General features: G+C 34.5%; 1 protein-coding gene across 6 annotated transcripts in view; it reads left to right on the top strand.

Annotated features, from left to right (window-relative positions):
* Positions 1-13,804, top strand: part of BDP1 (B double prime 1, subunit of RNA polymerase III transcription initiation factor IIIB) — an 84,464-nt gene that overhangs the window by 62,340 nt on the left and 8,320 nt on the right. For all 6 annotated transcript variants that reach the window (XM_045565829.1, XM_045565828.1, XM_045565831.1 and 3 more), the window contains 9 exons: positions 806-1,034; positions 1,809-1,969; positions 3,175-3,325; positions 3,548-3,713; positions 5,910-5,973; positions 6,304-6,481; positions 8,265-8,466; positions 11,827-11,866; positions 12,997-13,264. In XM_045565829.1, the coding sequence (XP_045421785.1) occupies positions 806-1,034; positions 1,809-1,969; positions 3,175-3,325; positions 3,548-3,713; positions 5,910-5,973; positions 6,304-6,481; positions 8,265-8,466; positions 11,827-11,866; positions 12,997-13,264 (1,459 nt within the window). The remainder of the gene's footprint in view (positions 1-805; positions 1,035-1,808; positions 1,970-3,174; positions 3,326-3,547; positions 3,714-5,909; positions 5,974-6,303; positions 6,482-8,264; positions 8,467-11,826; positions 11,867-12,996; positions 13,265-13,804) is intronic.

The raw sequence follows: 13,804 nt of genomic DNA on the forward strand, positions 1-13,804 counted from the left end.
TATATTCATGGAATAGTGTATCTAGTGAGTCCTCTATCTTTTTCATCGTAAACATCATTGGTTAACTGAGCTCATTGATCACCGATCATTTTATACGTTTTTCTTAACAAAGGAGTGCTGCTTAGGATGGTCTTTACAGTTAGATGACAAATACAGTATGAAAGGGCAATAATAGTTACTGAGAATTTAAACTATTTTGACAGTTTGGACAGAGCCACAAGATATGTTAACCCAGATTTTTAATATATATTAGGTTGCACTTACAGAGAAGCTATGGTCTTTACTATTTTAGTATCTCTTAACTACATTAAATAGATAATTATGCTAATTATATTACTGGTACTTATTTTGACTGGTGATGAGTGGCTTGCCGTTCATTTTAGGTGTTAGACTTTTAGGCTTTATAACCATAAATTTATCAGAAAAGTCTCTGATTTTGTGTTCCATATAGGGCTTCTCTTTCAATGGCATAGTATTGCAGTGGAGCCTGTCACAAATTTCTAGAACATAAAATATGGGTTTTAATAAATTATAAATGAAGGCAATCCTATTTGCAAGTGGTCTGAGGTTATGTAGTTACTCAAGTAACAAAAGAACTCATTTTTACTACAAAGTTTCAGTCTATAAGAATTGTTAAATTTATCACTAGCATGAAATATGAGATCGTAAATTTAAATTTGGAACCATAGGAGGAAACTTTAACAATAATGTAGAATTTTATAGTTATCGAATGTTGAAGAATTTATTTCATTTGAATATCTATTTATTTTGGGCCAATTTTAATTTTCTGTTTCTTTTCCTGCAGTAGGAGTATGTGTACTTCCTCAGGTTCATTCAAAGGATAAAAGCCATATTCCTTTCAGCCCACATGATGTAAATCACGAAATTGTTCATGAATGTCAGGAGCTTTCTTCACCTGTTGTTAGTATGTTTCCTGCATCATTTGAAGAAAACAAGATTGTACTGGAGGAACAAAGTACTAGAGAAGAAAGTGGTTTAATGGAGAGAGTAAAGGAGAATGCTACATCAACCAGGTTTATTTTAGTATTCAATTAATAAATATAATTAAACCTACCATCAATTTAGTCAATAGCTTTGAGAAATGCATATGTAATTGTAAAGTAGGCAATGCTAATTTCTTACCTTTTAAAGTAAATATTGGCTGATTTTGGTTTTAGTTTAATGGTTTACATGTTTATAACTGTGTATGTTGTATGTCTTTGAAGCTTTAATGAAATAGATTTATGTATTAAATAAATATATTCTCTATTTTACAAACATGGTCTGGATTCTCTTCTAAAGACCTCTAGTAAAGTTACTACTTTATAATTTTAGCATTAAGAAATGAACACTTTTAGTCTGGATATAGTAGCTCATGCCTGTGATCCCAGCCCTGTGGTGGGAGGCAAAGGCGGGAAGATCACTTGAGTCCAGGAATTCGAGACCAGCCTGGGTAACATGGGAAGACCCCATTTCTACAAAAAATAAAAAAATTTAACTGAGTGCGGTGGCATGTACCTGTAGTCCTAGCTATTCAGGAGGCTGAAGTGGTAGGATCACTTGAGCCCAGGAGTTTGAGGCTGCAGTGAGTTATGATGATGCCACTGCACTCTAGCCTGGGCAGAAGAGCAAAATCCCTGTGTCAAAAAAATAAAAAATAGATAAAAAAAAGAAATGAACACTTTTAGACAAAGTGGCACCTGACAGGTGACATGTTAGCTGTATCAGTGCTAGACAGAATGTATCAATGTGAGAGAGCAAGATCTTATATGGTTGATAACTTTCTCTCCCCATCTCTCTATTTCTAGGAGTAAAGCTTCTAAGGTAACCAACAATTTGAGAATGAGGAGTAGATTTGCCAAGCCCAAACCAAATCTTCAGAAGATTTTAGGGACCAACAGGTTTGATGCTCATCAGGAAGTTCCTAGTTTGTGTGCAACCAAAGGGGAAGAAGTGGACTCTCAAAGAGGTAAATTTTATTCTTCTCTTATAAGTTATAAAATTGCTGTGACACAAAAAATTCCATTAGCATTTCAAAGGAATATTCAGTCGTTAAAATTATTTTAACTTACTATAAAAATTTTCAAACATACAAAAAAGTAAAATGAGCTATAAATATTCATAAATCCACCAACTAGTTTAAGTACTAGTACCATTTTGCTGTATTTGATCAAATGGTTTCTCCTTTTTTATGCACATACACATATGTAGTTGACCCTTGAACTAGGGGTGCTGACCCGCTGTGCAGTCAGAAATCTATATATAAGTTTTGATTCCTCCAAAACTTAACTACTGATAGCCTACTGTTAACCAGTAGCCTTACTGATAACATAAATAGTTGATTAACACATATTTTGTATGTTATATGTATTATATACTGTATTTATACAGTAATGTAAGATAGAGAAAAGAAAACGTTACTAAGAAAATCATAAAGAAGAGAAAATACATTTACAAATCTGTACTGTACTGTATTTATTGATACCTAAAGTTTATGTTGTCAGTTTATAAGATGAATAAGATCAATGGTAGGCAACCGCAGCTGCAGACCTCAATCTACAGGACATATCAAGCAATTCTGGTTTTTTTTGTAACGTCATGACTTCTGCTTCTTGGGAGAATTTCCAGCATCATTTGTGGTACTTTCTGTGGGTCCCATGGTGGTATTCAAGGTTTATGGCATTGCAATTAAACACAAAAAATACATGAGAACTGTGAGAGATCACTTTTTTCATAAGCTCTCTCAGTCTGCAGGCTCAGATCTCTTTTATATCAAAGTCTTTTTCGTCTCCCTTTGACATTATTCTTTGCCATACAGCTCCCCTCCCTCTAAGGTGGAACTAGCCAGACCTTGTGTGTACCCACCTCTAAACTTCTTTTCTATGTGGGTTTCTAATTATTAGTGCCATCACCATAATGTGGGGATACAATTGCTATGGCAGACAGGAGTGAAAAATCTGCAGTGGAGGATTTATGAATCATCTGTTTTACTATTCGAAAATATCATTGACCAGGACCACCTTCTGCCATGTGAATAAACTTTATTTTTGGATTAAGAGAAGTTTGGACATGTCACTATCTAATGGTCTATATTTTAAGAGAGAGTATGTTTCTAATATGGACATGTTAGCTGTACTATTTTGGACTATATCTTAAATGTGTTTTTTATTTAAGAAACTGAGAAAAATGCTTCCAAAGCAACAGAATTGGAAGATAAAAGCCTTGGACCAGTTACAGCAGCAGAGAGTAAGGAGCAGAGCAAATTGGCATGTATACATGGTATCAAAGGGACCAGTATTTCTCAAGAAGTAAACCTAACAGAAAGGTAAAAGAGGGAAGAGATTCTGAGATTCAGTTTATATTCTGTTTCGGCTATAGCCATAAGCTGTAGATGTAATAATTTGCTTGAGAAAGGAGTACTGTTGCATTACATATATTTTAAAAGTTCGAAAACTATCAAATTAAATGATCTTTGAAATACCTAGCTCTAAAAACAATTCTATGTTGTTAGCCTGATTTCAAATAACATGCTAAAACTCTTTTTCAGAAGTGAAGATCCAGAAGAAGGATCTGAAGAGGTTCAGATATTGTCAGTTGCTCCAGTTGTTTCCTCTGAGACAGGGCCCCACACACTTGGTTTGGATGTGGTTCTTGCTGAGAGTTCTGTTGAGGAGCCCCTGAGAAAGGACTCTGAAGGAGACAGTGTATTAGAGGTAAAGAATATAAAATATAACAAGGGCCAGCAAGGCATTCTTTCTCCATTTAAAACAATTAAGGTATAATTTACGTAAAATAACCTTCACCCTTTTTAGTGTACAGTTCTACAAGTTTTTACAAATATATACAATTATATAAGCAATACAGTTACATAACCAAATATATACTGTTATATCACCCTGAGATTCCCTGGTTCCCTTTTTTAGTCACCTTCTGTACCTACCCTCAGCCCTGACAACCATGGTTCTGTTTTCTTTCCCTGTAGTTTTCCTTTGCAAGAATATATTGTGATAGAATTTTAACGGAGTATGTTTTCAGTCTCTAGAACATAGAGATAACACAGCTAAAACCCAACTTTGTTGTAAAAGCTTTGAAAAAGGGAGTGTTTTACACACTGAAAATTCACTTCTTAGTCTCTGGATCTGAGGAGTTCATTCACAGAATGTGTTTATGGAGATGTTACTGCAATGTGTCTGACACTGCTAGGTACTGAAGATACAAATTTGTGGGAGACGGATGAGTGAATGAATGGTTAAATTAAATTTGATACGTACTATGATAGAGATTTGCACAAGACTCTGTAGGAGTCAGATCCAATGCAATTAAATGAATCTCTAGGAATGGGGCCTAGGCATTAGCATTTTCTTTAAAAAGTTCCCCAGGTGAGAGAATTCTTGAACTTGAAGAGCAAGTATAAATTGGCAAGTTAAAGGTAGAGAGGAATGTGTGTAAAGAATAGCATGCCATGACTATAAGTAGTTATGAATAAAATACGTTAGAGATGAAGTTAGAAAGGTAGCTTGCAGACAGATTATAAAAGGATTTTTATGACATGCTAAGGAGTTTGGTTATATTTAACGTTATAAGATCCCCACCCCCCTAACTTTTTAACTTTTACTTTTATTTTGAAATAATTTCAAACTTAGAGAAAAGTTACAAGAATCTTTTAAAGAATTCTCCCATACTCTTTACTTGGATTCATTGATTGTTAACACTTTGCCTCATTTGTTTTCTCTGTGTCTCCTCATTTTGCTCTCCATCTCCATAGATAGATAGATACTTTTAAAAACTGAACCATTGGAAAGTAAATTGCAGACCTGAGCCTTCTTTTTCTAAGTACTCCATCATCTTGTATCTAAGATAAGAACAAGTACATTCTCTTACAGAGAAGTGACAATACTATTGTCACAATAAGTGTTACCATATTATTAACATTGTTTCGATAATATTACATAATACACAGTTCCCATTCAAATTTCCACAGTTGGCCCAATCATGTTCGTTAATAGGTTTTTTAAATTCAGGGTCCAGTCAAGCTTCCCAGATTGCATTTAGTTGTCATTTCTCTTTAATCTAGAATATTTCTCTTACCTTTTTTCTTCTTTTGTGAACTTGATATTTTAGATGAGTCTAAGCTGGTCCATAGTCTAGAGTTCTTTTTATTGCTTCCTCATTACTGGATTCATGATTACTACATACGTAATGAGGTGGTCTTCCTTTTACATCTCATCAGGAGATACACATATCAAATTTTCCCATTACTGGTAATGCTGACTGATCACTTGGCCAGAATGGTGCCTGCCGGATTTCTCCATTATAATGGCACTTTGTATTAATAAGTAATTTGTCAAATGAGACCCAGCAACCTGTCACCCAATGGTATTTACAGTATCCGTTGGTGATTCTTGCCTGAATCAATTATTGACATTGACATTTTGGTTGCAAAATGAGTTTTAACTTATTAAGCAGTAAAGAATTACCATCAGGATTGCATTTTAGAAAAAACAGCGTTTGTAGTTTTGTGGAAAATATATTGGAAGGAACCATACTGGAGGCAAGGAAAGCCGTTTGCCTCCATTGAAGTGTCACCTACTAATGGTACAATGGCTAGTGTGATAGTAGAGAGAAGGTTGAGGAGTTGGATCTCCTTATCCTGTCACTTCAAAAATCGTTTCATAGAATACATATATTTAACAATGTAGTGAGAATTCTTTGTATTTATATTTATTTAAATGAATCAAAAGTTTATTGGCATGGCTAAAAGCTTCAAAACACTTGACAATTATATATGGTTAGATAAGTCTATGAGTTTCGAAATAAGATCATTTCCCTGTATTGTGTTGTCAGGAAGACTTTTTAAAATTGAAATTTGGCCAAGCTCACTGTTTCATTTTGATTTTTTTTTATGGCAGTGTACACCAACTAGTATTCTAGAAGTCCAAGAAGAGAATGTAATCAATCCTCAAGACCTAACAGGTATGATAATCTGCTTCAGTGAAGTGTCATAGAACCTGATGTATGATTTTTACCTCCCATTTAACTATGTAAAAACACAAAACAGTTTTTTTAGTCTATAGTGGCCTTAAATTTTAAAAAACCTTTAAATATTTTGTGTACCAGTTTTGGTATTCAGAGTTGTAAATCCTCTCCATGGTATATCATCTTTATCCTTTATGAAATTACTTTTTTGGGTATAATTTATATAATCTTAGTGATAAGTTCTGACACTGTTTAGAAATGAAATAAATCAATGATTTTTTAATTTCATGGTTCACCTTTTCATTACTAATTTTTAAACTAATCTAGTTGCTAATGTACACCAAGAAGGAGAGGATGAACAAGCATTCATTTTAACTCTGGTGGAAATCCCAACCAATGCAGTAGAAGACTTTACAGATGCCGCTGCACAGTTAATGCCAAACCCTTTACTGCCAGCACCCATATTGGTCAAATCAGTGAATACGGAAGAAAGGGGTGACATGAGGTAACGAATGAGTTAAACTTTTTCCTAGGAGGAAAGATGCTTTATAAATCGAGTAGTATTAATAGAATAAGCCATTCACCAACATCAATTGTCATGGAGATCTTATTTGGTATTTATGTGGTAACTTAGAAATGTAATGTGGTTGATTTTTGTATTTGATAAAGGTGCTATTTAAATGGTCAGTATGGCTGGGCATGGTGGCTCACACCTGTAATCCCAGCACTGTGTGAGGCCAAGGCAGGAAGATTGCTTGAAGCCTGGAGTTTGAGACCAGCTGGGTAACACAGTGAGACCCTGTGTCTACAAAAAATTAAAAAAGTTTGCTGGTGTGGTGGCGAGTGCCTGTAGTCCTAGCTATTTGAGAGGCTAGGAGTTTGAGGGTATAGGGAGCTATGATCATGCCACTATACTTCAGCCTGAGTGACAAAGCAAGACCCTGTCTCTTAAAAAAAATGTTTAATATAATACTACTTCTGTATGAAACTTCTTTGATATTTTATTTTTAAAGCTAAAATTATTTAGCAGTCTGGGCCAGGTGTAGTAGCTCATGCCTGTGATCCCAGCACTTTGGGAGGCCAAGGCAGGAAGATTGCTTGAGGCCAGGAGTACTGGACCAGCCTGAGCAAGAGCAAGACCCCCATCTCTACAAAAATTAACTGTGCGTGGTACTGCGGGAGGTGAGGCAGGAAGATCACTGGAGCCCAGGAATTGGAGGTTGCAGTGAGCTGTGATGATGCCACTGCACTCTAGCCCTAGCGACAAAATGAGACCTTGTCTCCAGAAAAAAAAAAATATATTAGCTGAATGTGGTGGCATCTGCCTTGTGGTTCCAGCTATGTAGAAGGATGGCTTGAGTTCAGGAGTTCGAGGCTGCAGTGAGCTATGGTCTGGTCACTGCACTTTAGCCTGGGTGACAACAGAGCAAGACCTTGTCACAGAAAAAAAATTAGCAGTCTGGAAATAAAATGGCATCTGTAAAATGTATGGTTACTTTGTAAATACATATGCATATAAACACACAAAAAAGACTCAACTATATATTCACAGAAAGTTGCAAAAAATAGTACAAAGAGATAACATTTTTATATATTTTTGATACTCTTAATTCTTTATTGTAGAAGGGTTAAGTTGTATTTTAACTTCCATTGCTTAAGGCACTTATTGTCTATAAAGTGGCATTAGAAATTAGGGCCTTTTATATTCGGAAGGGACATTTTAGATTAAAAGCTTAACTTTACAGACAAGGAAAACACTTTATATATCTCAGATTTAATTCAATATTATGGAATTTAAGCTGTGAACCTTTTAAGTATGAATGTAGCTCAAAACTGCAATTTTTATGACCATGTCCATGTATAAGTTAGTTTGGAGTTTTTTTGGTTTTATTGGAATTTTTTTTTTTTTTTGAGACAGAGTCTCGCTTTGTTGCCCGGGCTAGAGTGAGTGCCGTGGCATCCGCCTAGCTCACAGCAACCTCAAACTCCTGGGCTTAAGCGATCCTACTGCCTGAGCCTCCCAGGTAGCTGGGACTACAGGCATGCGCCACCATGCCCGGCTAATTTTTTCTATATATATTTTAGTTGGCCAGATAATTTATTTCTATTTTTAGTAGAGATGGGGTCTTACTCTTGCTCAGGCTGGTCTTGAACTCCTGAGCTCAAACGATCCGTCTGCCTCGGCCTCCCAGAGTGCTAGGATTACAGGTGTGAGCCACCGCACCTGGCCTTGGAATTTTTTTATGGGACTAGTTCACTGATTTAATATGTATTTGCTTTTTATGCAGTATTTGTTTACCAATAACTTCAGTTGGTCAAGATGCCATTTGTTTATCTAATTCTGGAAAAGATGGTTCTGAAAAGCCTCCTGCTAATTTGGGTCTTACATCCAAGAAGAGATTTCATTGCAGTCTTGAAAGTGATGATGTTCCTCCTGCCAAAAAAACTTTGCTCACTTCAAAAGATGATTGTCAAGAATATACCTCTGAGGTAAGATAGGATCATTAAGTAAGTAAGATGGCCATATTGAAACAGACTTGTTCTATTTTTTCCTTTAGATTCTTCCAACTTCTAGATATATATTCAGATAGTTCTGACACATTTCATCATAAGTAATCTAGGTAAAAACAAGTTTTGGATTATCACTTTCAACCAATTCTAGGTGGAAATTGATGGACATTAATCAGGAAACCCAGCTCTGTGACAGTGGCTAAAAATAAGGCCAAAAACATTATACATATCTGGATCTTGCTATACCACCAGTAGCTATGGGACCATGGCTGAGATACTTTACCTCTCTGAACAGGTTTCCTGATGTTTGAAAGATAATAGTAATATTATCATTCTAATGCTTAAAGCTTCCTATTGCTCGTAGGAATAAACCCAGAGCCTCTAAAGCCCTGTATAGTTGGGCCCATTTCTGTGTCTTGTCTCATTTTGTGCTAGTTTCTGCCTTACTTTCTAGCCACATTGGCCATCTTTCAGTTTCTTGAATGCACTATAATCCTTCATGTCCCAGGCATTTCATTTGTTGTCCCTTTTGTGTAAAGCATTTCCTTACAAAACATACAGACTTCTTTAGCTCAAACATCACTACCTCAGGGAAGTCTGACCAGACCATGAAGAATCAGTTACCAGCCACTGTGTTGTAGGTTTCCTAGTACTCTCTTGTTTTGCTTTCTGGTGCTCACCATAATTTGTAACTACATTATCGAAAAGTCAATTTAAAATCTATGTTCTCAAAGGAAAAGTAGTTCTTGGGTGATAGCAGATGCAGAGCAAGTATACTTTTATATATTTGGTAGATAAAAAATAGTATATATAAGAATAGTTTTAATTTCTCTAGTTATGAGTAAGATTAAACATTTTCATATGCTTAAGAGCCATGTATATTTCTTTTTCTGTGAAATGACTTTTTATATTCTTTACCCATTTTTCATTTTGGGTTGATATTTTTCTTGTGATCTGGAAAACTTCAATTATATATATGTCTATGATAATGAGGTATTTTTTTTCCCAGCTTGTCATTTTTTTGTTTGTTTTCTCATGTAGATTTTTTTTGATTAACTTTTTAATATGAAAAATTTCAAACATATTAAAAGGTAGACAGACCAGTATAATGTACTCCCATGTACCAGTCACCCAGTTTTAACAGTTTATCAGCATTCAATGCAGACATTGTCCTCTTTGTTTTAAAAGTATGTTTAAGCTGGGCGTGGGGGTGTATGTTTGTAGTCCCTGGACTTGGGAGGCCGAAGCAGGAGGATTGCTTGAATCTAGGAGTTCGAGGCTGTTGTATTCTGTAATTGCACCTGTGAATAGCCACCGCACACCACCACACTCCAGCCTGGATGATATAGTGAGACCTCATCTCGTTTAAAAAAAAAAAGTATGTTTAATGACATGAAAAAAGACTATGGTACTTTACTAAATACAAAACTAGGTCATCAGATTATAATATGCCATTTAAAAAAAGATAGTTCTACCATGGTGTGAATATGTAAGGAAAGTATAGTGTCCAGTGGACTAATTTGTGATTTTTATTTTCTAAACTTTGTTTTTAGCATTTTAACAATAAAAAAATTGCTTGTGCAGGTTGAGTATTCTTTTTCTGAAAAGCTTGGTGCCAGAAGTGTTTCAGATTTCAGACTTTTTAAAATTTTGGAATATTTGCATTATACCTACTGGTTCAGCATTCCAAATTCAAAAATCCAAAATCTGAAATGTTCCAGGTAGCATTTCCTTTGAGTTTCATGTTGGTATTTAGAAAGTTTTGGATTTTGGAGCATTTCAAGATTTTAGATTTTCAGATTTAGGATCATCAGCCTATACAACGATTGTAGAATGCATACACACTGTAGTCAGATAGACTTCCAAACATTTTTTATTTTTCTGTAATCAGATTTATCAGTAGTTTTATGTGCGGCTTCTGAAGATTATGTTATACATTTAAAGTCCTTTGAGATTAAAACTTTATAGTTAGTATCATTTTCTAGTTAATATTATTTGTCTAGAATATATTTTGGTGAAAAGAATAGGGCCAGTTTTCCTCAGATGCTTTTAACCATTTATTGAAAAATCTATTGTCCACTGATAGGAAATTCTGCTTTTATGAGATACATAATCTTCATGTGTGTTTAGATATATTCCTGAACTTCCCTTTCTTTTACATTGATTCATCTATTTGTTCTGGGGCCAGTATCACAATGTCTTTTTTTGTTTGTTTGTTTTTTTCCTTGAGACAGAGTCTTGCTCTGTTACCCAGGCTACAGTGCTGTGGCATCAGCCTCGCTCACAGCAACCTCAAACTCCTGGACTCAAGCAATCCTCCTGCCTCAGCCTCCTGAGTAGCTGGGACTACAGGCACGTGACACCACTTGCCACTACCCCCCGGCTAAGTTTTCTATTTTTTGTAGAGATGGGGTCTTGCTCTTGCTCAGGCTGGTCTAGAACTTCTCGCCTCAAGTGATCCTCCTGCCTTGACCTCCCAAAGTGCTGGGATTAATAAGTGTGAGCTACCACACCTAGCCATCATCCAGTTCTTTTCTATATAGAGAGTTTACCGTGTTCCCTCATTATGTGCAGTAATTTTTCAGTTAATTCTCTTGGGTTTTGAAGGTAAATAAACATCATCTGCAAGTATAATTCTAATTCTTCTCTTCTACTTTTTATAGTTCTAATTTTTCTTTTTTCTAATTATATTGACTAATATAATTCAAAAACAAGGTTAAAAGTCCCAATAGTGCACATCTTTTTTCTTATTCCTTATTCTAGTGGGAGTACTTCCAGTGTTTATTATGTGGGATGCTGGCTTTTGGATTGCAATAGTTGTATTTTATGATATTAAGAAAATGTCTATTCCATTTTATTAAGTTTTTTAAAGAATGAATATTATTGGATATATTTTTTGCAAATAGAGATGATTTTTCTCCTCAGATTGTTGAATTATATTAAATTTCATAATGTTGAATCATCTTTGCATTCATGAAGTAAGCTCTACTTGATTGTGATATATTCGTCTTTTTATGTGCTTCTTGTAGTATTTCATTTGATATTTTTGCACTCATGTCAAGTGAGACTGATTAGTTGATATCAATATTATACTTGATTTATAAAAGGTGTTTGTCAGCTTTCTCTCTTCTAATGGGCTCTGGAACAGTTTATGTAACAATAGCAATAATGTTTTCCGTAAAGATTTGGTAGAATTCATTGCTATAAGACATGTCTGACCCTAGAGCTTTCTGGGGAGATACATGCTTTCTTTACTTAAAGAAAGGAAAGAAAGAAATTAATTTTAATTTTACTTGATAAATGGATTTCTAAATTGTTTTGTAAATTTTCTTAAAACAGGTGTGTTCAAAGGAATTAATAAATGTATTTGAGGAAACAGGTGAGTGAAATAAATTTTAACACAATTGCATTTTGCTAAGTACCCCTGATTATTTTTGATGCATTTTGTTCAAATATGCAATTGGAGCAGAGTCATGATCACCTTTCTCTAGGAATAATACTTTTATTATCAATAGCTCTTTCCTGCTAAGTCCTTGTATCTGGCACTTTGATAAGTAAAAGCAGTTCCTTTCATCCATTCCCATCAATAGAAAACCACATGGCTTTCAACAACTACATTTTAGGAATAAGAAAGCCAAATATAAAGGCATTTTTAAAAATAAGTTCTTAACTTTACCCTGAAAAAATTAGTTTAGTACTAGAGATCTTTTCAAGCTTAAGTCACTTAAGAGATTCAAAAGATCTTAGAGTCTTCTATTTTTATAAGAATTTAAAATCTTTGTAGGGTATTAAACCATTTAGGGTCTATTTCCCTCATAACTAAGGCATCCAAAGATTTCTTCAATCTATCCTGTTCTCTCCAATGAAAGTATTAAACAAATCACAGCATTATTGAAATATTAGGCGCTATGTTATAGACCAACTTTAATTGTATTATTTCTTTTAGCAGGTATACTTACCGATTTCATTCTACTTCCTGTAACTGTAATACTCTCACTGGGAACAAGGCCTTAGAAACAGGAGTTCTAAGGGAAAATGCGTTTTTTATTTAACAAGCAATTTATTATTTTGTCCCAATTAATTACTATTTGGCTTTTGTGTACTATTTAGTTAAGGAAAGAGAACTCTTTAGCTAAACTTGAATGGTACCCAAGAATTAACCACCTATGTTTTGGGTTGGTTTAGCTTCTACATTTTAACAAGCCTTAGATTTTTAGGAAGTAACAACCCTTTCATTTATAAATTCAGGAATTATTTCTGGAAAAAGATTTTCTAGGTCAAAATATATTGATATGACTATTTTGTATCTGAGTGCAGAAGCTGTTACTGTAGCTTTTAACCAGTTATAATCTTAATAGTTCAAGTAACCCAATAATTATAATTTAGCTTACTGTTACTAGGGTAGGTTTATTATGCAATACCATGGCTTTTTTTTTTTTCGAATATTGTGATTAAATTGAATATATTAATTTTAGTATGTGTGCTTACGATTTGCTCTCTTTTTTGAAGGAGAGTCTTACAAGGGACAAAGCTTTTTTTCTACCTCAGGAAGCACACATACAACTCCAGAACCTCAAAAAGAACAAGTTGAACCAACTTTTCAGAGTATAGGATCAAGATCTCTTGATAAAATAATAGATACACATGCAGAAAAGAATATGCCTCATTTACCTCAGGATGAGATGATTGTGTCTAATAAAGAGGAAAGAACTGATCCTGCGTCTACATCTGAACAAATGGAAATCAGAATATCATCTTCAAAAACCCCACTATCCAGGTATCATGAAAAATCTTTAAAAGATCTCTTTCTTTCTCTCTGTCTCTGGATAAATATAACCTATATGGAACAGATATATAAAGATTAAATCCAGTACTAAGGGTGATGTTTAATAAACATATTCCTCTATCAGTAATGTAAAGGAAAGTTTCAGCAAAGGAAATATAGTAATGTTCAAGATAAATATATATTCTGTACAATGAAAGCTTAACTTTAAGTGTTGAAACTGTGACTATTTTAGTCAAAGTTTGATGTATGTCAAATGTAGGATAGAACATATCATACATTTACTTTTCTAGATTGTTCATGGTTATCTTGATCATTACATATTCTCCTGTATACAGTAGCTACTAATGCACATGTAAATGATATGAGACAGAGGACTGATATCAGAGGTAGTTCTGGAAGTTGTTTTATTGAAGTCCCAAATAATGTGTCATTCTTCTCCCTTATGGCACACCACAGAGGTAAACAAGGCTTTCTCCCTATAAGAGTAAGCGTTGGAATTTAAGCCCAAAGCCAACTTTTCCTACACTGTTT

This window comes from Lemur catta, chromosome 12 (genome assembly GCF_020740605.2).
Source record: "Lemur catta isolate mLemCat1 chromosome 12, mLemCat1.pri, whole genome shotgun sequence".
Lineage (NCBI taxonomy): Eukaryota > Metazoa > Chordata > Mammalia > Primates > Lemuridae > Lemur > Lemur catta.